General features: G+C 36.4%; 1 protein-coding gene across 7 annotated transcripts in view; it reads left to right on the top strand.

Annotated features, from left to right (window-relative positions):
* Nucleotides 1-26,115, top strand: part of LOC127852746 (synaptotagmin-7-like) — a 263,942-nt gene that overhangs the window by 218,188 nt on the left and 19,639 nt on the right. For 5 of the 7 annotated variants that reach the window (XM_052386708.1, XM_052386707.1, XM_052386704.1 and 2 more), the window contains 2 exons: nt 14,481-14,650; nt 16,050-16,079. In XM_052386708.1, the coding sequence (XP_052242668.1) occupies nt 14,481-14,650; nt 16,050-16,079 (200 nt within the window). The remainder of the gene's footprint in view (nt 1-14,480; nt 14,651-16,049; nt 16,080-26,115) is intronic. The other 2 variants (XM_052386710.1, XM_052386709.1) reach the window with 1 other exon arrangement.

Here is a 26,115-nt window from a genome sequence, read left to right as displayed (position 1 = left end):
AAAGACGGCCTAGGCCAATCTTTCCCCGGGGAAAAAATGGCCTAGGCCAATTTTTCCCCGGGGAAAAACTGGCCGGGGGATAAAATGGACCGCTACACCTGACCTGATTTTAACAAAAACAACTACTGGTATTTATGGTAAACTTAAGGGAGATGTTTAATCTGAACTACAATTATTTCCAAGTTTTCAGGTTGTTTTCTTCAAAAAATCAAAATATTAATGTTCAATAAAATATGAATCACACTTGGGGAAACTTTTTTTGGTCAAAAAATAAACTGAGATGAGGGTTGAGGGTAACAGTCAGTTACCTATGTAATTGCGCCTAATGTTCAACTAATAAATTAATTAATAAAGATGAAAATCAATGATATCTGTCAGAAGAAGCTTAATTCCTCATCATTTTAGCTCATTTAAAAAAAAAGAAAAAAAAAAGAGCTATTGTCATCACCTTGGCGTCGGCGTCCAGTTAAGTTTTGCGTTTAGGTACACTTTTCTCATAAAGTATCAATGCTATTGCATTCAAACTTGGTACACTTACTTACTATCATTAGGGGACTGGGCAGGCAAAGTAAGATAATTCTGGCTTGCATTTTTACAGAATTATGTGCCCTTTTTTATACTTTTTATACATTTTATTCCTTAAGTATCAAAGCTATTGCTTTCATACTTGCAACACTTACTAACTATCATAAGGGGACTGTGCAGGCAAAGTTATGTAACTCTGACTGGCATTTTGACAAATTATGTGCCCTTTTTATACTTAGAAAATTGAAAATTTGGTTAAGTTTTGTGTTTAGGTCCACTTTTTTCCTAAAGTATCAAAGCCATTGCTTTCATACTTGCAACACTTACTAACTATCGTAAGGGGACTGTGCAGGCAAAGTTATGTAACTCTGACTGGCATTTTGACGGAATTATGGGGCCCTTTATACTTGAAAATTTGGTTAAGTTTTGTGGTATGGTCCACTTTACCCCTAAAGTATCATAGATATTGCTTTCAGACTTGGAACACTCGCAAACTATCATAAGTTGACAGTAAAGGACAAGTTGCATAACTCTGGTTGTCATTTTTATGGAATTATGGCTCTTTTTTGACTTAGTAACTTTGAATATATGGTTTCATTTTGTGTTCAGATCCACTTTACTTCTAAAGTATCAAGGCTTTTGCTTTTAAACTTTAAATACTTTCATGCCATCAAACTTAACATTGGCCATATCTTTTACACTTTTTAAGATAGCAACTTGATATTTGGCATGCATGTGTATCTCATGGAGCTGCACATTTTGAGTGGTGAAAGGTGAAGGTCATCCTTCAAGGTCAAATGTCAAATATATGGCGTCTGTCAGTCCGAAAACTTTAACATTGGCAATAACTTTTTTAATATTGAAGATAGCAGCTTGATATTTGGCATGCATGTGTATCTCATGAAGCTGCACATTTTGAGTGGTGGAAGTTCAAAGTCAAGGTCATCCTTCAAGGTAATAAAAATAATAATCAAAGTGGCGTTCTAATGAAGCTGCACATTTTGAGTGGTGGAAGTTCAAGGTCATCCTTCAAGGTCAAGGTCATCCTTCAAGGTCAAAGGTAAAAAAACAAATAAAAAATTTCAAAGCGGCATTATCATGAAGCTGCACATTTTGAGTGGTGGAAGTTCAAGGTCAAGGTCATTCTTCAAGGTCATCCTTCAAGGTCAAAGGTCAAAAAATATAAAATAAAAGCGGCGTTATCATGAAGCTGCACATTTTGAGTGGTGTAGGTTCAAAGTCAAGGTCATCCTTCAAGGTCAAGGTCATCCTTCAAGGTCAAAGGTCGAACAAAATATTTAAAATATCAAAGCGACATTATCATGAAGCTGCACATTTTGAGTGGTGGAAGTTCAAGTTCAAGGTCATCCTTCAAGGTCAAAGGTCAATTTTTTTAATAAAAATTCAAAGCGGCGTTCACATGAAGCTGCACATTTTGAGTGGTGGAAGTTCAAGGTCAAGGTCATTCTTCAAGGTCAAGATCATCCTTCAAGGTCAAAGGTCAAAAAATAATAATTTCAAAGCGGCCTTATCATGAAGCTGCACATTTTGAGTGTGGAAGTTCAAGGTCAAGGTCATCCTTCAAGGGCCACGGTCATCCTTCAAGGTCAAAGGTAAAAAAAAATAATTTCAAAGCGGCCTTCTCATGAAGCTGCACATTTTGAGTGGTGGAAGTTCAAGGTCAAGGTCATCCTTCAAGGGCCACGGTCATCCTTCAAGGTCAAAGGTAAAAAAAAATAATTTCAAAGCGGCCTTCTCATGAAGCTGCACATTTTGAGTGGTGGAAGTTCAAGGTCAAGGTCATCCTTCAAGGTCAAAGGAAAAAAATAATTCAAAGCGGCGCAATAGGGGGTATTTTGTTTCTGACAAACACATCTCTTGTTTTTTTCAAACATGGTTATAAAACACAAATATTTATTTTTATTATTTTATTTTTGAAATACCGTCCAACCATCCCACCCAAGAATTCCCCCCCCCCCCCCCCCCCCAAAAAAAAAAAAAAACATTTTTTTTTTGCATTTTTGGAAGATAATGTAATAAATGACCACACCCCCACACTATGCAGCCCTCTCCACTCCACCCCTCCCTCCTTTGTGATTGAAATTGAAATAGGTCCCTACACCTTTAAAAAGAAAAATAGATGAGTGGTCTGCACCCGCAAGGTGGTGCTCTTGTTTTATTAGGTGCAACGGACGCAACAGTAGGTACTTTCCCTATGTTCTGATCAATAGTCAGACCTTATGAGGAAATAAATGAGGACATCATCCTAATAATAAGACGTTTTGCAATTTTCAATGATTTAAGCTGTGTAGTTTATATCTTGATTTTGCATGAGTGTCCTGTACTCAGTAGCACATTTGAGTTGTGGCATCTATAACTTGTAATATTAACCTTTACCACTTAAACAACGTATTTTAACGCATTTGTAGTCCCTTAGAAAGTTAAATATAATAACAGACCTTTCTTTTACTACATACACTTTTTATATGCTTCATTTACACCCTTAGAGATTGATGAGCAGCAAACAGCATAAAACCTGAACAGACTGCGAGTTACTCGCAGGCTGTTCTGGTTTTATGCTCTTTGCACATAGCCTTTATATGCCCCGGATGGAATGATCTGGGGTATATTGTTTTTGGCCTGTCTGTCTGTCATTGTATGTGTCTGTCAGTCTGTCTGTTAAACTTTTGCAATAACTTTTGCAATATTGAAGATAGCAACTTGATATTTGGCATGCATGCGTATCTCATGGAGCTGCACATTTTGAGTGGTGAAAAGTCAAGGTCATCCTTCAAGGTCAAAGGTTAAACAAAAATGAAAAGGCACAGTAGGGGACAGTGTGTTTCTGACAAACACATCTCTTGTTTACTTTGCTTCTGAGTGGGAAAGGATTAATCTTATTCTTAAGCATTGCTTGATGACAAGAAACACCATCTTTGCTTGACACAAATCTGATTAAATGATTCAGTTGCAATTGTAAACAATTTTATTACGTCTTCAAGGAAGAGGAGATAAATTGCTTTGCAAATCTTTAGATGTGTGCATGGATCCTTGGTAACCATAATTATCATCTCACCAGGAAATCTAGACAACCTTTGAACTCAGCAGTCATTAAGTTGTTTTGCTGATTTCGTGGAAAGAGATAAAAAGACTCACCAGTAAATGTCACAGGGGCTTGTCATGTAAAATTTGTTTATGCACAATATCTTGAGAACCTTTTGATCACTTAAGTTGGTATGATGGCTTATTGGAGGGAAAGGGAAATATTTTTGCTTATCCAAGCACTAAGTGCTCAAGGTGATCTATTGTGGTCTGTCTATAATGTCCAGCTTGAGTTGTCTTGTGCCATGTTGAGTGACGTTCGTCATCCACATCTGGCTTGTTGCCAATCTAAAGAACACAGTTTAGACTCAGTTTTAATCAAACTTCGAATCTGTTTAAATTTGGATAAAAAGTTAGGTCACCAAATCATAGAACACTTGTTACTAGCATTCTCGTAGAGTGATTTATGACGCAATCTTTTTAAACCTTTGTCGAAATGTTTACACTGACTTTTATGTAGGCTTAAGTTCAAATTTAGATTCATTTGAATTAATAACTAGTTCATCAGGTCAAATACTGGAAAAGATTACTTTCCAATCTTGAAGACACATTTATAATTTATTATGCCCCCTTCGAAGAAGAGGGGGTATATTGTTTTGCACATGTCGGTCGGTCGGTCCGTCCACCAGATGGTTTCCGGATGATAACTCAAGAACGCTAAGGCCTATGATCATGAAACTTCATAGGTACATTGATCATGACTGGCAGATGACCCCTATTGATTTTCAGGTCACTAGGTCAAAGGTCAAGGTCACAATGACTTGAAATAGTAAAATGGTTTTCGGATGATAACTCAAGAACGCTTAGGCCTAGGATCATGAAACTTCATAGGTACATTGATCATGACTGGCAGATGACCCCTATGAATTTTCAGGTCACTAGGTCAAAGGTCAAGGTCACAGTGACTCAAAATAGTAAAATGGTTTCCGGATGATAACTCAAGAATGCTTATGCCTAGGATCATGAAACTTTATAGGAACATTGATCATGATTTGCAGATGACCCCTATTGATTTTCAGGTCACTAGGTCAATGGTCAAGGTCACAGTGACTCGAAACAGTAAAATGGTTTCCGGATGATAACTCAAGAATGCTTACGCCTAGGATCATGAAACTTCATAGGTACATTGATGATGACTGGCTGATGACCCCTATTGATTTTCAGGTCACTAGGTCAGGTCAAGGTCACAGTGACTCGAAACAGTAAAATGGTTTCCTGATGATAACTCAAGAATAATTAGGCCTTGGATCATGAAACTTCATAGGTTCGTTGATCATGACTGGCAGATGACCCCTATTGATTTTCAGGTCACTAGGTCAAAGGTCAAGGTCACAGTGACAAAAAACGTCTTCACACAATGGCTGCCACTACAACTGACAGCCCATATGGGGGGCATGCATGTTTTACAAACAGCCCTTGTTTTTGATCAAACTTGGTCAGAAAGTTTATCTTGGCAAGATGTAGACTGTGTTACAAGTTGTGTCAAGTAAGGGAAAACAGTTGTAAAGCTGGTCAAATAATGGAAAACCTTTATAAGATCCTAAATGCCTCATATGTGACCTTATTACAATGAAACTTAATCTGTATGTTTGTCTAGGCCAAGTTTAAAACTGTGTCAAACATTTGAAGACTAGATCCCAAAGTCAAGTTTTTGAAATTGGTTTACCATGAGCTAAGATGAGCGCATTAGGCCCATCATGGCCTTCTTGTTTTTTTATAAAAGATCAAAAGAGTATTTTACATTCTTGTTATATATTTGAAACATTAGCTTGGTAACTAACCATTTTCTGTTAACTAGAGTAAACTCTTGTCTCAGTTATATTCTCTTTTACAGTATATATTTGTGTAACCCCCATCTACTGTCTGAAACGAAGTAGAAAGTAGAGAGATGAACTGGATTGACTATGCACATGTGCAAAAAGTAGTATCTTTCATTATCCCCACACTTTTTGAAAAGCGTGGGGATATTGTGGTTATCTCCGCCGTCCGTCCGTCTGTCTGTCCCTCCGTCCGTCCTGGCCACTATTATCTCCTACACTATTAGCACTTTAACCTTGAAAACTTACACACATGGTAGCTATGAGCATATGTGCGATGGTGCACTATTTGGAATTTTGATTGGACCCCTGGGTCAAAAGTTATGGGGGTTGGGGTGGGGCCGGTTCAGAGATTTTCACTTATTCTTATGCCCCCGGTATGGTGCATTTGCCATAACTTTTGCAATATTGTAGATAGCAACTTGATATTTGGAGTGCATGTGTATCTCATGAAGCTGCACATTTTGAGTGGTGAAATGTTAAGGTCAAGGTCATCCTTCAAGGTCAAAGGTCAAAAAAAAAAAATCCAAGGGAAGTAATAAGCTTTAAAGGGAGGCAATTAAATAACCTGCCAAATGATGTAAAAAAATAATAAATCAAAGCGGTGCAGGAGTGGGCATTGTGTTTGTTCATCCTTCAAGGTCAAAGGTAAAAAAAACACCAAGGAAAGTAATAAGCTTTAAAGGGAGGTAAGTAATGAACCTGCCAAATGATAATTTTTATGCCCCCCTTCGAAGAAGAGAGGGTATTTTGCTTTGCTCATGTCGGTCTGTTGGTCGGTCTGTCGGTCCGTCCACCAGGTGGTTGTCAGACGATAACTCAAGAATGCTTGGGCCTAGGATCATGAAACTTCATAGGTACATTGATCATGACTCGCAGATGACCCCTATTGATTTTGAGGTCACTAGGTCAAAGGTCAAGGTCACGGTGACCAGAAATAGTAAAATGGTTTTTGAATGATAACTCAAGAACGCATACGCCTAGGATCATGAAACTTCATGGGTAGATTGATCATGACTTGCAGATGACCCCTATTGATTTTGAGGTAACTAGGTCAAAGGTCACGGTCACGGTGACCCGAAATAGTAAAATGGTTTCCGGATGATAACTCAAGAATGCATACGCCTAGGATCATGAAACTTCATGGGTAGATTGATCATGACTCGTAGATGACCCCTAATGATTTTGAGGTCACTAGGTCAAAGGTCAAGGTCAAGGTAACCCGAAATAGTAAAATGGTTTTTGAATGATAACTCAAGAACGCATACGCCTAGGATCATGAAACGTCATAGGTAGATTGATCATGACTTGCAGATCACCCCTATTGATTTTGAGGTCACAAGGTCAAAGGTCAAGGTCATGGTGACCCGAAATAGTAAAATGATTTTCGGATGATAACTCAAGAACCCTTTTCCTAGGATCATGACACTTCATAGGTACATTGATAGTGACTCGCAGATGACCCCTATTGATTTTCAGGTCACTAGGTCAAAGGTCACAGTGACAAAAATCGTATTCACACAATGGCTGCCACTACAACGGACAGCCCATTTGGGGGGCATGCATGTTTTACAAACAGCCCTTGTTTTTTTAATAAATAAAAGCGGCACAGGAGGGGGCATTGTGTTTCTGACAAACACATATCTTGTTTTATGTTATTGTACATTATTTTCTTCATTTCTACATCGATTCACTTCCAATTGGTACTGGACATCTCTTATAACAATATGGTCAATCTCAACTATGCATGGCCCCATTACATACCCTGGGATGCCCCTTGGGTCAAACATGCGGCGTGGGGATACGCATTGGCCTCTGCTGCGCCATTTCTAGTTAAAAATTGCTCTGATCATTTTCACATTAATTTCACATGGTTATTACAACCTAGTAACTTCAAAGTATGGTATGTGGTATGGGCATGTGGTATTTGTTACTTCTGTGACAAGCCCTTTAGTTTGACTGACATACACTGCAAAATCATTATTAATCATGAGACACTATTTTGCGCTGATTTTTTAGGTTAATAAATCGAGGAATAAAAGATCCTCAACCAAAATAATCAAATTTTTTGAGTCACGAAATACATTTAAAGGGATCTTTTCACGCTTTGGTAAATTGACAAAATTGAAAAAAGTTGTTTCAGATTCGCAAATTTTCGTTTTAGTTATGATATTTGTGAGGAAATAGTAATACTGAACATTTACCATGGTCTAATATAGCCATTATATGCATCTTTTGACGATTTTAAAACCTAAAATTATAAAGCGTTGCAACGCGAAACGATTGAATAATTTGGAGAGTTCTGTTTTTGTCGTTAAATTTTGTGAAACTACGAAGATTGCTTATATAAGGTATAAAATACGTCAAGCATGTGTACTTGGCGGAATAGCTCAGTAGGCTAAAGCGTTTTTACTTCAGGACTCTGGCAGGACTCCAGGGGTCACTGGTTCGAAACCTGGTCCGGGCAATGTACTTTTCCTTTTTTAAATTTTATTCTTGATTTTTTACTGGAGCTTTTACGATCCAATGTTTACATTTATCGATATAAAGCATTTAATGAATAAGTTAAAAAATGCCAAAATCTGTGAAAAGGCCCCTTTAATTGAACATTATCCACACACATACTGCTTTTATTTCGCTAAAAAGAGGAAAACAAAAGAAACTTGCTAAAGTAAAAGTTAACCTATACATAGCTGGTCTAGAAAATGGCGGACAGTTTGTTGCTAATTAACTAACGCGCCCGATTAATCGATTGCTGATTGATAGATCAGTTCTTAGATAAGAACTTGATTGACAGGCGGCGTCATGTCGATTTTCTGCAAGATGCTTATGCTGTTAAGCTGTTTCGATACTGTCAATTTAGTTTAGATAGAATTATTAGAATAAGTGCTAATTGTTGAAACCCTGCATCCCCTAGCTGGAGTATATGTGTATTATGGTTATAAGGTATGTTGTATTTTGATCAGCTAACATACGGACAAAATATATGCTGAGGTGTAATCAATTTGTTTTTGTCCTTTAATGAGAGGCATAAAAAACTATAGAAAATGAAGCGAAATAATTTGCTTACACTATTTACAAACAATTATATTTGCATCCTCTCTAATTAGCGCTGATTAAGGTAAAATTGTCATCAGTTTGGCCATGATTGGTTTCCTTTCAAACATTGGGCAAAGGTCATTCAGTTTTGCAGATCTGTTTACTTTCACTTTAATAATGAGTTTATTGGCCTGTTGGAAACAATGCCCCTTTTAATATTGTCAATGGACCAGTTAATTGGCATGTTATAAACAGGGCAAACCTCCTGTAAGTAACTCTTAACCAAGCATTTGTTGCAAAATTATTGTGTTTAAAAGTTTTTTTCCACATGTCCACAAAATCGTAATTTAAGAAAAAACACGATACTACATGCTGATAAGTATACATGTTTTTGGCTTGTCCAGGAAATTGTATTTTATCAAATACCACAGAATTTCATGGTGATAAGTGTACATGATTTTGAAGATAATGTTCCTATTCCTTGACTTTGCCTTACTTTTGTGTTTACCATTCCCTATCTCTGATCTGGTGTCAAAATTGCCAGATTCAGATCACATCTTTCCTGAGACTGGAAGTCCGAATGTTGCCTATATATGGAATCAATAGATTTGTCGCACCAAATCATTATTGTTTGCGCGGGGGGGGGGGGGGGGGGGGGGGGGGGGGGGGGGGGGGGGGGGATAGGGTGAAAAGTGTATCAAAACAATTCCGCTAATAGGATATGCTGTATCAACATCTTCAGTGAGAGCTTGTTACTTACGAATTCAGGGGTATGATCAAAATCAATGGTGATTCAGCACCAATAAAAGCTTCTTTCTATATATGTCCCTCAGATAGACTTTGGTGTAGCTGGTTGGTATTGGTTTCATTCAGTCCTCCATGCAGACTATTGATCTTGGGTTCTATCTGATTCTGATGGCTGGATAATCAGTACACTGTCTGCCATACAGGTCTGCAGGCAATCAGCTATATTCAATTCCATTAGCATGGAAGACACTTTCATGAAATTAAATCTGTTTGATTTATGTCAAGGCTTTGATTGAAAATGTGTTAAGGTTTACTTTAATGATGATTACCAGTCGATTGAAATTGTAAAATGGCCCCAGGTTTGATGCAACACCTCTTGAGAGTAATTTAATGAAAGTGCACATAATGTTTTCAATAAATGCATGATGAAAATGCGAGATAAAATGTAATGGCCCTTCGCTTCTGGCATCATTGAATCACTTGTTAATACATGGCTGTATGAAATGCATGCTTGAATCACTTCCTGCCTATATGAAAGCTTAGATTAAATAGCTTTTCACTTTCTAGCCAAATTAAAGACATGATTAATGGTCCTTCACTCATGGCTACACCAAAGGCATCATTTAATCATTTGTTTATTGATGGCTGTATTATAGGCATGATTAATTCACTTCCTGGCTATATAAGACGTTAGATTTAATAGCTATTCCTTGCTAAATTAAAGACATGATTGAATGGTCCTTCACTCATGGTTACACCAAAGATATCTTTATATCATTTGTTCATTCATGACTTTATTGAAGGCATAATTAATTCACTTCCTGGCTATATCAGACGTTAGATTAAATAGCTATTGCTAGCTATATTAAAGACATGATTTAATGGTCCTTCACTCATGGTTACACAAAAGTCATCATTAAATCATTTGATTATTCATGACTGTGTTATAGGCATGATAAATTAAATTTCTGGCTATTAACGATGCTAGATTTAATAGCAATTCACTTCCTAGCAATATTAAAGACATAATTAAATGGCTTTTAACCTTATGTATGATTAATTAAATTTTCCCTTTCTGCCTACATTGAAGAAATGATTAAATGGCTCTTTATGGAGAGATGGCATTTGGCGTGTAATAACTCTTCTTCTTCCTCAAGGTTAGGGTCACACTTAGATGTCAAAAGTCAAAGTTGGCTATAAAAAGCTTGTTTTTTTACAAGTGGAGTTTTGAGACAAAAGTGAAATGAAGGGGGCATCTCTGACCTATGGCAACACATTCTTGTTTTATTGAGCACTCTGCCGAGCTATTTCTTAAAGATCTTTTTTTAAATTACATGTATTTGGTACACTCTTACGTGAAAGATTGACTTGGTGTGCCTGTTTGTTAGCCTTTTCACATTTTTTTCACAAGGTGGCATTCTTGAACATTTAAATAATAATTATTTATATTGTTTAAGCCCTCTTATAATTTCACAAACAAACATGATTTACTTACTCTTCTGCAGTCTGTGTCTTCAGCAATAGGCTGTCACTTAGGCTTAAAGTGGCTCTTCTCTTTATGATTCCTTTGAGAGCTTTATACATTGGATCATTTGTTTATGTTTGTATTGCATGCATTGTTTAGAAGCTCTCTACTTTATGCTTGAATTGAATGCATCACTCAGTGGCTCCTTTCTTGATGCTTTCATTGAAGGCCCTATTGCATGTTGTTTTTTATGCTTGAATTGACAGCATTACATCTCCATACTTTATATTTGGATTGACAGCATTACATCTCCTTACTTTATGCTTGAATTGAATGCGTAATTGCTCCTTATTTTATGCTTGCATTGAAGGCGTTAGGGCTCCTTACTATATGCTTGCATTGAAGGCTTTAAGGTTCCTTACTTGATTCTTGGATTTAAGGCGTTAAGGCTCCTTACTTTATGCTTGCATTGAAGGTGTTATGGCTTTTTACTTTATGCTTGCATTGATGGCATTATGGCCTCTTATTATCCCCCGCCAAAGGCGGAGGGATATTGTTTTGGCGTTGTCCCGCTGTCCGTCCGTCCGTCCGGCACTTTTGTGTCCGGAGCCATATCTTGGAAGTGCTTTGGCGGATTTCATTGAAACTTGGTATGAGTATATATATGCATAAGAGGATGATGCACGCCAAATGGCATTGTACACCATCTGTTAAAAATAGAGTTATGGCCCTTTGTATCTTGAAAAAATGCTTTTTACTATAGGCACTTTTGTGTCCGGAGCCATATCTTGGAAGTGCTTTGGCGGATTTCATTGAATCTTGGTATGAGTATATATATGCATAAGAGGATGATGCACGCCGAATGGCATTGTACACCATCTGTTAAAAACAGAGTTATGGCCCTTTGTATCTTGAAAAAATGCTTTTTACTATAGGCACTTTTGTGTCCGGAGCCATATCTTGGAAGTGCTTTGGCGGATTTCATATAAACTTGGTATGAGTATATATCCCCCGCCAGAGGCGGAGGGATATTGTTTTGGCGTTGTCCGGCTGTTCGTCCGTCCGTCTGTCACTTTTGTGTCCGGAGCCATACCTTGCAAGTGCTTTGGTGTATTTCATTGAAACTTTGTATCACGCCAAATGGCTTTGTACACCATCTGTTAAAACCAGAGTTATGGAACTTTAAATCTTGAAAAAATCTGTCAGTTTGTTCATCCGTCTGATTTGCACCCATCCTAATACAAAGCATATGTTGCGGGGGATATAAATTCTACGAATTTGCTTGTTTCATGCTTGCATTGAAGGTGTTCCTTACTTTATGCTTGCATTAAAGGCATTAAGGCTCCTTACTTTATGCTTGCATTGAAGGCAGAATGGCTCCTTTCTTTATGCTTATATTACAGGCGTTATGGTTCCTTGCTGTATTCTTGCATTGAAGGCGTTATGGCTCCTTACTTTATACTTGCATTGAAGGCATTATGGCTCTATACTTTATAGTTGCATTGAAGGCGTTATGACTCCTTCCTTGATGCTTGCAATGAAGGCGTTATGGCTCCTTACTTTATGCTTGCATTGAAGGCGTTATTGCTCCTTACTTGATGCTTGCATTGAAGACGTTAAGGCTCCTTACTTTATGCTTGCATTAAAGGCATTAAGGCTCCTTACTTTATGCTTGCATTGAAGGCGGAATGGCTCCTTACTTTATGCTTGCATTGAAGGCATTATTGTTCCTTACTGTATTCTTGCATATATAATTTGAAGGCGTTATGTCTCCTTACTTAATGGTTGCATTGAAGGCGTTATGGCTCCATACTTAATGGTTGCATTGAAGGCGTTATAACTCCTTACTTTATGCTTGCATTGAAGGCATTAAGGCTCCTTACTTTATGCTTGCATTGAAGGCGGAATGGCTCCTTACTTTATGCTTGCATTGAAGACGTTATTGTTCCTTACTGTATTCTTGCATATATAATTTGAAGGCGTTATGTCTCCTTACTTAATGGTTGCATTGAAGGCGTTATAGCTCCATAATTAATGGTTGCATTGAAGGCGTAAAAACTCCTTACTTTATGCTTGCATTGAAGGCGTTATGGCTCCTTACTTAATGCTTGCATTGAAGGCGTTATGGCTCTTTACTTAATGCTTGCATTGAAGGCATTAAGGCTCCTTTATTCTTGCAGTGAAGGCATTAAGGCTCCTTACTTTATGCTTGCATTGAAGGTGTTATGGCTCCTTACTTTATGCTTGCATTGAAGGTGTTATGGTTCCTTACTTTATGCTTGCATTGAAGGCTTTATGTCTCCTTACTTAATGGTTGCATTGAAGGTGTAAAGGCTCCTTACTTTTGCTTGCATTTAAGGTGTTATGGCGCCTTACTTTATGCTTGCATTGAAGGTGTTATGGCTCCTTACTAATGCTTAATGTTATTGCATTAAAGGGGTGTCATTAATTTGCTCTTTATTGATACATCAAATTCATGATTGACCATAAACCAACTTGAATAATTGTTGCCAAAACTTTTAAATAATGAAATGTGCAATTTTATTGCAGTGTTGATAATTATATTTAGATTTTGAAATTTCAGACATTTAAGTTGAATTTAATTATAGGTTTGGTACATTAATGGAACACATTAGTTGATCCAACCCAATATTTTTCATAAATTTTAGTTACAGTAAAGTTGACATCTCGTTAAATGCCATTGTTTTCTTACAACTGCTGTTACAATTTTGCTAAAACCTTTATTTGCAGTTAAAATGGTAATTTATGTGGCAGAACTGTATTATTACATTATTATTCGAACATCTGACGCCCACATTTGCAATTAGTATTGATGTATTGGTGCTAACATTACATAGCCAAGTAATAATGATTATAAAAAAGATAAAAGGCTGTCATACTTGACTAGTGGTAACATGTTGGTGTAATCAGAATTGCATAAAATAAACCTTAGCTTAAAGCTGCCACCTTAAAGCTATGAATTGTGAATATAATATATATTTGTTTTTTGTTTAGATTTATATATACACTGTGTATTATGGAAAAACCTTTGGCTAACATGCGGGCAGACAGCCTGCCTCGAGTAAAACAGTGTCTGCTCAGTACACATAAAATGTTACAAAAAAATTAACAGTTGTCCTATTGCCCCTGGCAAGTAAAAGTTGGGTCTGGGCAAGTTATTTTATAATCTAACTGTCCACCCAGGCAAATGCAAAAAAGAACAAAGAGCATAACATTTAGACTTAAATTGCTGTAATCATTTTGTTAAATGTGCAAAAATAAAAAAGGTTTTGTGCAGTATCATTTTGATCTTTATTAAAAAATATGAGGTTTACAGTTAATGTGATATTTCATTTTTGGGCAAGTGGCTTTACGTTCAGGGCAAGTAGATTTTCTAAGTACTTGCCCGGCAGGGCAAGTTTGTTTTGAGGTTAATGTTAAGCCCTGGGCGGTGATATGAACTCACAAGACCCTGATAGTTAGTAAAGCACTCGATAAACTGAGAATGCCACACTGGCCTATGTATGTACCTTCAAAAATCATTAACTTGGCAAATTGAAATCCCAGAATAATACATGTAGGTTAGTTTCATTAAGGTTTGAAATAAGGGGATGATGAAAAAAGTAGGTAGGGAATATACATTTGAATTAAATTATAACTTTTTTACAATTAATACTTCAAGTCAAGGCTTATTTTTTTCAGACGATTTCCTGGAGAGAAACTCCTTATGTCAAAAAATATGGTTTAAATGGTTATATGAACCCTGTGTGTTTTCATGGTTGCAGGTTGGCCTCACAACAAGCTGCTAGAGAAAACCTTGTACCTGCAGGTGATAGACTACGACCGATTCAGCCGAGACGATCCGATTGGTGAAACATACATTCCATTAAACGAAGTGGACCTCTCACAGTCACCCCTGATGTGGAAGTTCTTATCGCCTTGCAAGGACAGCAGGGTATGGCTTGCTGATAAGACTGTCCAGACCCCTATGCGCTGCTCTGCCCCCAATTAAACCCCCCACCCTCCACTGCCCCCTCACTCCAACCTCCCTCCATCTTCAATAAATGGGGGTATTGTATTTTGCATGTGACTGTTGGATGGCCGTATGGTCTTTCGGTAGACCATTACTTTTCTTCTTGATATCTAGAATACTCTTTAACCTACCATTATGCTCATTAGTAACACTAACATTATCTTAAAATGCCCATTACACAACCCATTAAACACTGGAGTATCATAATTTTTTACTGGCTTTGGTACTTGCTGGGGGAAATGCGTTTAAGAATTGTAATTCATGCCTCATAGACAGGTTGTTAAAAATAAATGTTACAGCCATTTGTTGCTGATTAAGAATTATAGGGAATCGTCTTGATTGAAGTCATGGAAGTTTTTATGTAATATGGTTTACAAACGTCTTAATAAAATTATGTGGTAAAAATAGTGATTATCTATGTAGTTTGTTACATGTTTCATTGACTGCAATTTTGAATGCTTGTTAGACTTGTTTTAGCTTTACTTACCAAAGAGTACTCAATGTGAGCTAATGATATGAGGATCTTGGTGCTGTATGAGTCTACAACTTTTAGCAACTGACCACACAATAGAGGCCACATTTTCACTCACTTGATTGAATTGGTCAGAATGATCACCTAGTGACCAATGTCTGGGCAAAATTGGAATCTGGGAACATGTCCTAAATTTACCTAAGTCACCAAGTACATCTTTGAATTACAGTGTTACCTTTTTAGAAGCCACATTAATGATTCCACCTTTATGAAACTAGGTCAAAATATTTAATTGCGATTTTCTAAGCCAATGTGTAAAGCACGTCAAAAAAGTAGCTCTCCATAAGGTCAAATCTTATTTAATCCTTGTTACCAATGAAGAATCCACATTTATGAGTAAATATTTGTGAAAGATGGTCTCAATTATTATATTGACACTGTTAAGGTCATGTTTAAATCAGGGGACAGGTGGGTTCAAAAACCAGACCAAGACTAGGACAACTGGTTACCTGAAACTCCGGTGACAGCTTTAGAGCCATCTTCTTAGCCTTGGTTGTTTTCTTCAAAATTCCTTGTCATTGTAGGGGCAATAACTGTCATTTTTGTCATACAAAAATGCATGCAATTTTTCAGTATTGCAGTTAAATTGTATCAAAGTGTCAGTGCAAGCTATTGGACAGTGTATATTTAAACAAAACCTGGTTGACTGTTTGTAACTATTTTTCTTAGTTCTGATTTTAAATAATAAGTGAGTTCAGTATAGAAAGCAAATACTATTGACATTTTTATTTTCAGATAGTTGATTAAATTAGACAGTTTAACTATGTTTTGTTGTTGTTGTTTTCCTAGCACTTCGGCAAAGAGTGGACAGGATGTTTGGTTTGTACTGTTTATTTCAAGTTTTGGTAATGTTAAAAGTTATTAGAAGTTTAAAAATGGTCTATGCATATGATTATGGGGATTTTTTTCTGATGCTGGTTATGTGCCATGGAGATGCACTGAGGCATTTGTTATGTTTTAAATTAATAGCATAGGGGCAAAATACTGTCAAATGCAGAATAAAAAAATGAAGTAGTAAGGATAGCAAGTGAGAAGAATTTTGTAATTCATCTCTGTCAGTTAAAGGAAAGTTAAACTTCAGAATTTACGCATATTTTTAGCTTACCTGTCATGAAGTGACATGGTGAGCTTATGTGACTGTGTGATGTCCGGCGCCCGTTGTGTGTGCGTGCGTCCGTCCGTCAACAATTTGTTTGTGTAGACAGTCATGTCACAGTTTTCATCCAATCTTTATGAAATTTGGTCAGAATGTTTATCTTGATGAAATCTGGGTTGGGATTGTATTTGGATCATCTGGGGTCAAAAACTAGGTCACTAGGTCAAAAACTAGGTCACATAATAGGTCTAAAAATAGAAAAACCTTGTGTAGAAAATAGAGGTTGCAGTTTTCATCCAATCTTCATGAAATTTGGTCAGAATATTTATCTTGATGAAATCTGGGTTGGGATTGGATTTGGGTCATCTGGGTCAAAAACTAGGTCAAAAGGTCAAATAATTGAAAAATCATCAACAATTTCTTTGTGTAGACAGTAGAGGTCACAGTTTTCATCCAATATTTATGAAATTTGGTCAGAATGTTTATCTTGATGAAATCTGGGTTTGGATTGTATTTGGGTCATCTGGGGTCAAAAACTAGGTCACTAGGTGAAAAACTAGGTCAAATAATAAGAAAAACCATCTGTAGACAATAGAGGTCGCAGTTTTCATCCAATCGTTATGAAATTTGGTCAGAATGTTTATCTTGATGAAATCTGGGTTGGGATTGTATTTGGGTCATCTGATGTCAAAAACTAGGTCACTAGGTCAAATAATAGAAAAACCGTCAACAATTTGTTTGTGCAGACAGTAGAGGTTTATATTGATGAAATCTGGGTTGGGATTGTATTTGGGTCATCTGGGGTCAAAAACTAGGTCACTAGGTAAAAAACTTAGTCACTATGTGGAATAATAGAAAAACCTTGTATAGACAATAGAGGTCGCAGTTTTCATCCAATCTTTATAGAATTTGGTCAGAATGTTTATCTTGATGAAATCTGGGTTGAAATTGTATTTGGGTCATCTTGGGTCAAAAACTAGGTCACTAGGTCAAATAATAGAAAAACCTTGTGTAGACAATAGAGGTCACAGTTTTCATCTAATCTTCATGAAATTTGGTCAGAATGTCTGTCTTGATGAAATCTGGGTTGGGATTGTATTTGGGTCACCTAGGGTCAAAAACTAGGTCAATAGGTCAAATATTAGAAAAACCTTGTGTAGACAATAGAGGTCACCGTTTTCATCCAATCTTTATGAAATTTGGTCAGAACGTTTATCTTGATCAAAACTGGGTTGGGATTGTATTTGGTTAGTCAGGTGAGCGATTCAGGGCCCTCTTGTTTTAAAAAGTATTTGACCTCACACTATTTCATAAGCTTCTTTACAGAACTGATAAATGATGTGTTGGCTTTTTTGTGTAAAAAAATAAAAAAGTAATACAAGTTAAGAATTGTCATAGGTGATCAGACATGCGCCTAAATCAATTGTTATGATTTATTCACATTACATTGTTATTCTTACTTTTGCATGTTGTGTTGGATGGAGGGTGTTTCAGCAATATTGTGACAGGGTTTTAGAGTTGTCATTGTTTCTATCATGTTAAATATTGCAGCAAAATACCTTTAAAGTGTTGTTAAAAGTCTCAGCATCCAAAAAAACAGAAGTAATACACCTGTCAGAGATAGCAATATACCTGTCGGTGATAGTATTACACCTGCCAAAGATAGGAATACATCTGCCAAAGATAATAATACACCTTGCAGAGATAGCATAACACCTGGCAGTCAGAGAAAGCAATGCATATGGCAGTAAGAGATTGCAATACATAATGGCTGTCAGAAGTAGCAATACACCTGTCAGAGATAGCAATACATACGGCAGTCAGAGAAAGCAATACACCTGTCAGAGATATTGATACACCTGGCAGGCAGAGACAGCAATACACATGCAAAAGATAGCAATACAAATGGCGGTCAGAGATATACATACACGTGACAGTCATAGATCACAATACATCTTGTAGAGATAGCAATACAACTGTCAGAGATAACAATCTACATTTCAGAGATAGCAATACACATTGCAGAGATAGAAATACACCTGTCAGAGATAGCAATACACCTATCAGTCAGAGATAGCAATACATTTGTCAGAGCTAGCAATACTTATGTCACAGAAAGCAATACACCTTTTAATTGGTGATTACAATACACCTGCCAGAGATAGCAAAACACCTTGCAGAGATAGCAATACACCTTGCAGAGATAGAAATACACCTGTCAGAGATAGCAATACACCTTGCAGAGATAGAAATACACCTGTCAGAGATAGCATTACACCTGTCAGAGAAAGCAACATACCTGGCAGTCAGAGATAGCAAAATGCATGTTTGTGAACTGTTTTCTTCCTTTGTACCCGTCAACTTTCTTTTAGCAACAGATTTGAATTTTACAGACATTCCATAAAAATAACCCCAACTTAAGTCTGACATTAATTATTATATAAACACTTACCCAGGGCTCAACATTAACCTAAAAATCTATTTTGCCCGGAACATAAAGCCACTTGCCGAAAGATGAAGCATCAAATTAACTGTAAACCTCATATTTTGTAATAAAGATCAAAATGATACACCACAAAACCTTCTTTATGTTTGCACATTTAACAAAATGATTACAGCAATTCAAGTGTAATTAGTCTTAATGTTGATCCATTGTTCAATAAATAATGAAATAATTAGTCATTCAGATTCTCCTCCACATCTTCGTCATCAAACACAGGTCTACGTTGCCTCTGTCCTCCAGTGTACCATAAGTTAACTGCTCGGGTGCAGTTATATTCTCCTACTGCTGGTCCGGAGATGGACATCGCCATCAAGCAGTTGAACATATCCGGCTGAAGAGATGCTCTCCAGTCAGACTTGATTCTGGCCATTGCTAAGAATCTTCTCTCACAAATAGCACTGGAAGTAGGGACAACCAGGATAATTTCTACCAGCATAAGAATATTCTTTAACCTGATTTTTAAGTTTTGATCAGTAAACAGTTTTTTGAACATCACATCAGTAGAACGTGTATTATTTCTGAACATGTGGGCTTGCAGAGCTGGCCATTCTGTACTTGTTATATGCTCCAACTGACAACCCATATGTTCAAAGTCAACCTTGAAATGTTCACACAATGTTTTGACCTGGTCCTCCCTATATGTAGCAAGGTCCACCTCAGTGTCAGTAAGGTTAACTATGAAGAAAACTTGCATTGCTTTTAGTACAGGAGAGGTGTCAAGGTCATTCATTCTACTGGAGATATGATTAATGAGAATGTCCACAAGACCGTTTTTTGCATTAAGTTGTTCATCAGATGATGTAGATGGTGTTAGCTGAATACCCTGGAAGGTAAGCTGGTCACTGGTTGCATCAATGAATTCCTGTAGATTTTTACCTGGTCTAAGTTTCAATGCCACCAGGCGGAGGCAAGCTGTCTCCAAGGCATCTAAAGCATCTGGTATAGAACGCTGAAACTGCAGAGACAGATCACTTAGAATTTCTAATACATCTTGAATAAAATGCATGTAATGTAGAAGCTTTTGGCACTTCAAATATTTAACAATATTTTTTGCTCGGCCTTGAACATCAGCACTGCCCTTGCCACCCTGCACGATATCCTCAAAATGTGTAACAAATACAAGATAGGTTTCAGGCTTCAACAGAATTGCCAGCGATCTGCTGAGGTGGGGCATCCAGCGTGTACCCTCCAAGTTGGCAGGTCTTAACATTTTCACATCCATGGCTTCTGCCAAGCTATTCAGTTCCCGTAAGGCTTTAGCAGAATAGTGGTAGTGTTTGTGGAGATGAAGAAGAACTGATTTTATGTCTTCAAGAACTGATCCATCTTTTTGTCTAAGAGCATCCAACGCAGCTAACTCCAATCTATGATTCACACAGTGTATTGCAATGAGCTGGGGCTTATCTCTCTTAAGAAGAGCCGTAACACTGTGTCTTTTACCAAGATTGACGCTGGCGCCATCACACCCAGTAGCTATCAGTTTCTTCTTCCATCCATCAATATTGGACATGGCCTCTTCGATAGTCCCCAGTATACCTTCCGCATGTACATGCTCCACCGCCTTCATGCTAACGTATAGACACATAGGAACCCCTTCTATTACCTATGACGAAAAGAAAAAAAATGTCAAAGGAGCCATCATGAAATCACCTGAAAGGTATTATTTGCCATTAATGAATAAATTGCAAAGGAAAAACAGTCATGCAGATTAACTATCAATCTTCAAGATTTAATAACAATCTAAACTTTATTAGTAAATGACATTAATTTTTTATTCAAAATCAAAACTGAGTCTGATGTAAAAAAAAGAATCTTCTAAGTTATTTGTAGTAAGTTGTTGAAGACTTTCTACAAAGAGTAGTAAGAGGGAAGTTTAAGAAAAGTTTTATTTAACCTTAATTTAATACAATAGAAAAAATTATGCATTCGTTTATAAAGGTTTTCTATCAGCTTACCACTCTTGCATACACCAGTTCATGTTTGCAAACTGACACATCTGTGGCGCCATCGAACATGATAGACAACACCCTCAACTGCTTTAGAAGATCAACGGTGACACTCTGAAGATCTTTGTAGATGAAGGTCATGAATCTGAAAAATAAAAATAACTAACATATTTAACATTTATAAGTTCAACTTGCTGGAATAGCAACAATGATTGTAACAATCATGTTGTTTGAAATGTCAACTTAGTCTATTATTGCCATATGCAGGACATAGATATTTATGCAGAATTAATAGCTTGCATATGTGCATTTTAGGACCTATCAGTATACTCTGTACATGACCATGGGGTGTAAAAAAAAGATTAATTTAACTTACAAATATTTAAAAGAACAATAATTGAATTGTAATGTTTATTGTTCATTTACTTTCACTTGACTTAAATGCATGGTGGATGATGGGAGTGCAATACTGCTGGGGCAGATGGAGGTTCACTTTTTTATATTTGTACACTATAAAATGAAATATGTTTGCAGGCTTTGTTTCATTTAATTACTTATTATGTATCACAAAAATACCTTCTGCATGCCATGTCTGTCTTGTAACTCAATGCCAGCTCAACACCATTGATTTTCTGTAAATCAAGCATGGATGGATACAGGGTGAAGGGCAGTTCGTTTTTGGCTATCCAATATGCTGAATTGAAACAGACAGTTAGTTTTTGTAAATTGTCTTTGTTCAATTTTCTGATGCTTAAATCCATGGCACCAACTACATTTGAGCACCCCGGAATGTCAATTAGAGTTTGCAAATTCGCCAAACTGTCAATGTCTCCAGTGTACGAGCAGACGACAATTTGCTTATTTTCTTTCAAAAGCAAAATCATTTCCTTTTTACAAGCAAGCTCATGAGATGAACTTTTTTCATGCGTTTTTATAGATTCACGGCGAATAGTAGTGCACCTAGAAATGAACGATGAGCTCTTGTCATCACTGTACTGTTCACAGGGTTTGCAAAACATTGCTTCTAACGTTTCATCGTATCTCAACCATTCAAACTCACTTTTCCATTTGGTACAAAGTTGCGTTTTCGCTTCGCTTCGTACTTCGTTTTGGCACTTTCAGATGGTTTTTCTGTGCAATTTTCATTTGATTTGGCAGACTTAGAATTACTTGTAAAGCCGAAGGTAAATAAACTCGACATTTCTCATCTGCTAGCATAAAAAATGTTAATTGACGTAAAGCAAAAGAATGTTGAAAATGTATGTTGCAAAATATGATATATATATATATATATACCGAAGCTATTTGTTTTTGTGTTTATAGTTATATAATTTTAGTAGTTTTCTTTTTGACTGAAAACACCAACGATGTTTTTTGTAACTGAATAGTAATGAAAAAGATAAATGCATTTGAAAGCCGATGTTTGGAATCCCATCTTACCCAAGCCATTTACGGCCTTTCTAAAAATAAGTTTGGAAATTCAAGCGCAGCATGCCTAGTTAGTTCGGACTTCCGCAAACAATAATTGCCGAGGTAAATTGATGCATTATGCAAATCGTTCGTGATTATTTGTACTATTTAACCACTGAAACACATGTTTTTCTTTGTTCTTTTTTGCACTTGCCCGATCGGACAACTAGATTATAAAATAACTTGCCCGGACCCAACTTTTACTTTCCAGGGGCAATCGGACAACCGTTAATGTTGAGCCCTGTTACAATAGTGCTTGTTTGCTAAATATTATCTTTATTTAGCATTTCTCCATGGCAAATGTACGCTCTTTTCTTTAAAACGGTGATATGTAGCCTTAGGCAATATTCAAAAACAAAAATTGTTGTACATACATTGTACTTGTCCAACAATTTCATCACTTCATGGTTGTAATGCGAAGAATATCATTTATATAAATTACATATATCAAATTATAGTTGCAATAAAAAATAAGCTGAACTGTTCACTCACACAAAAAGGCGAGGAGGTCAATCCCATCAACACGAGGTCATGAACAGTTTATGAACTTGAGTATAACCATTCATACACAATAACTTAAAGACTAACTAGGGCTTGATTTGATTGAAGTAATCCAATTGTATTCAAGAACTGTTCATGAACTGTTGAGCTTCTTTCCTCTGAAGACCTGATGTGTTCTTCATTTTATGTCATGTTTTTTGTTTTTGTTTGTTTATACTCATTTGTTGGGTAATGAAACTTTGCATATTTTAGTTGCTTAAAACCTATTTGCACCATCCAAGAACAAAAAAAAATGTAAATAGGCTTATTTGTGTTAGAATATAAATGTATTCTGACATACAATTAGCGTTGATGTTCTCAATTATTTTCCATAGTAATTTTGATACTTTTATTTATTTACCACTTCAAAACTTTAATTCATTTGCCTTCGTTAATCTCTATGAATGTTTTTTATCAATATCCGTAATTCAATAATATTCTGGCAATCTTCTCTATGTCAACATTGGCTTTTCCGAGAAAGTTGGCCAATTTGTTTAACTCTAATAACGGAACCACTCAGGACCTTTCCGTATTTACACTAGTAGCCAACATGTCATTGGAAAAATTGGGAAATCCAGGTCATTCGCAAATGTAGTTTTGTCTACATGAATGTGTGATCAACCAAGATTACAGCCAGAGAAATATAAGACATTTATCTTAATTTGTGCTTGTATTCACTTAACTTTGAACAAAACACAAATGTTGTTTTGTATACATGAATATGTGATCAACCAAGATTATAGCCAGAGAAATATAAGACATTTATCTTAACTTGTGCTTGAATTCACTAAATATAAACAAAACACAGTGTTCATAAGGAATAAGCATTAAACAAGAATTGTCTGGTAATGTTAATGGCACCATTGCAAAATAATCTGAGATTTTGGCTGCTTGCAAACCTCATAATCTTGGTTTGTCAAAAATAATTGATATTCTAAGTACAAAACAGAAGCCGTAAAAACTACGAATTTGCATTAAAGTTGTGTTCAGAGGACCCTCGTGTGTTATTTGATGATTTCATAGACCTATTGTTATTGCTTTGATAATTTGCAAGTAAGATAATATCTACATCTTTGGCAAGTTAAGTGTCAGTTCGGGTCCCGCTGAAATGCAGTTTGGCCCTGAAGTAAATCACAAAAATTGATGGGAGTTATATTAATGTAATGATTAAGTACACAGTGTTAATCAAGGCAATGCCTGGGAGCCACATGTCAACACGATTTCTAAATCAACTCCATCATGCATCCCACTCCAATAACCTGTTTTATTTTAAAGAATAATCAGCAGAATTACAGCGAAAGTATGCCACAGTTTATAACAGACAAATCTTATGTTATTTTAATATAACAGTTCCTTTGGTACAGCCGAAATTATTAAATCTGCATCATTCGCACTATACATAACAAAGTTTTGTTTTAAGGCACTACACAATGTTCATACAAAAGTGAAGATCTCATAGTTCTTATGTTTTTATTTGGCAATTTATGTCTCCATGCACTTTATGATTTTTTTGCAAAAAAGTTGTTTCGTTTATAGAATAATGCCTAAGCTATGTGTACATTCCAAGATTGTTGAGTTGCATTACTTTATGGAATTTCAATTGAAACTAATTGATAGCTGCCTGAACATAGACGTATGTGAGTTGATACACTAAGTCTTGTTACTAGCATATTGTATGAGTCACACTCTGTGAAAAGGGTGCTTAAAGCATTTGTGTAAAGTGGTGTACGGAAGAAACCCTCTTCGGAAGAAACCCCCTTCCCAAAAAACGGCATAGCGGAATAAACCCCTTTCATATTTTGCATACGCGGAATAAACACCTTCGCTAGTTTTGCATATGCGGAATTAACCCCCTTGCATAGCAGAATTAACCCCCTTCCATTGCGGAACATAACCCCTTCCATAAAGAAAGAATATGCATGTTTTTGTAAAATATTTTGTAAATACGCTAGCTATTCTTACGACACAGGAACAGTAACTCTGATATTAATAAAAAGACGAATGCTTCGGTTATTGTAGGAAAATATGTACGTAATATCGTCACGATCGGCGCGGGGTGCTAATTTGTCGTTGCTGCATTTTATTAAATTCGTCTTCAATGTAAACAAGAAATATCTTTTAAAAAGATATATGGTGTTGATAGTTCAATGAATGAGATCAATGATAGCGAATGTCTTTTTCTGTGCAGTTCTTAGCTGCATCACACGCAGTACGGGATGTTACGCGGGGGGTTCCGCGGCTTATTTTACATTATTACATATTGCTGGTCATAAACCTATAGATACAAAACAGAAAACCAAAAGAAGAATGGAAGTGTAATTAAAACATATGAGTCAACTGACCACACGCGAAGTATCCGTATTTATAGGCGCGTTTTTCGAACAAACCTGTTTTAGTGGTTTGTCCGGCGTTGCTATTTGATTCGATTATTAACAGTATCGAGAATCATCGCGCTCATGCTTAATACATAAGAATATGGTGGAATAATTTTTGTTAAATTAATCAAAAATAATATTTATCATTGTATCGTTGAAAACACATTAAGAAGCTATTATTGACATACCATAATTATTTTGCTGAATATCTTCATTTAACATATTTCTTGTCTAAAGAAAATTCCTGGTCACCTAGTTCACGGATAGCGTCTTTATTATATAACGATTATTTTACTGGCCGCGAACTCCGGTGATGACCTGTATATAAACTCTGACATCCACACACACTAACCGCAAATTGATCCGATTTCTCACGGGTTGAAATGCAATGCATTAAAGTGAGGCCTCGCTTCCACTGCTCTTTATACTTTTACATGTTAACATGTTGACCGGAATATGGAAGTAAGTACTAAATATGAGAAAACAGCCTTTAAGTATAAAAGCTTTTGCCATGGCAATCCTCTGAAAATAAAAGGTGCACGCACAAACTGTATTGATGTCGAGAATTGAGTGTAAAACTGTTCTATCTATTAAGCCTTTTCATTAGAGATAAAATTGTTTCATGCAGTAAAACAGTGTTACAAAGACGCGTATATGTTTCCAATATTCTGGTGGTATACTCAAATCAGCCAATGGAATAAATGAAGTGTATTCATTCGTACCTAGCCGCGGGAAATTTTATTTGAATTTTATTGGACACTTACAAAGGTCAGGTAAGTTGAAAAGCTGGCTTAATACAGCTTACGCCGAAAAAAATTCTTGCCTATGTTGAGTTATTGTAACATATTTTTATCAATATAGTACAATTTAACACATATTAAACTCTAATAATCTCAGTTTAACGAATGCACGTAAAATTCACACA

The sequence above is a fragment of the Dreissena polymorpha genome, chromosome 12, assembly GCF_020536995.1.
Source record: "Dreissena polymorpha isolate Duluth1 chromosome 12, UMN_Dpol_1.0, whole genome shotgun sequence".
Taxonomy (NCBI): Eukaryota; Metazoa; Mollusca; class Bivalvia; order Myida; family Dreissenidae; genus Dreissena; species Dreissena polymorpha.
This window is presented reverse-complemented; position numbering and strand designations above follow the sequence as displayed.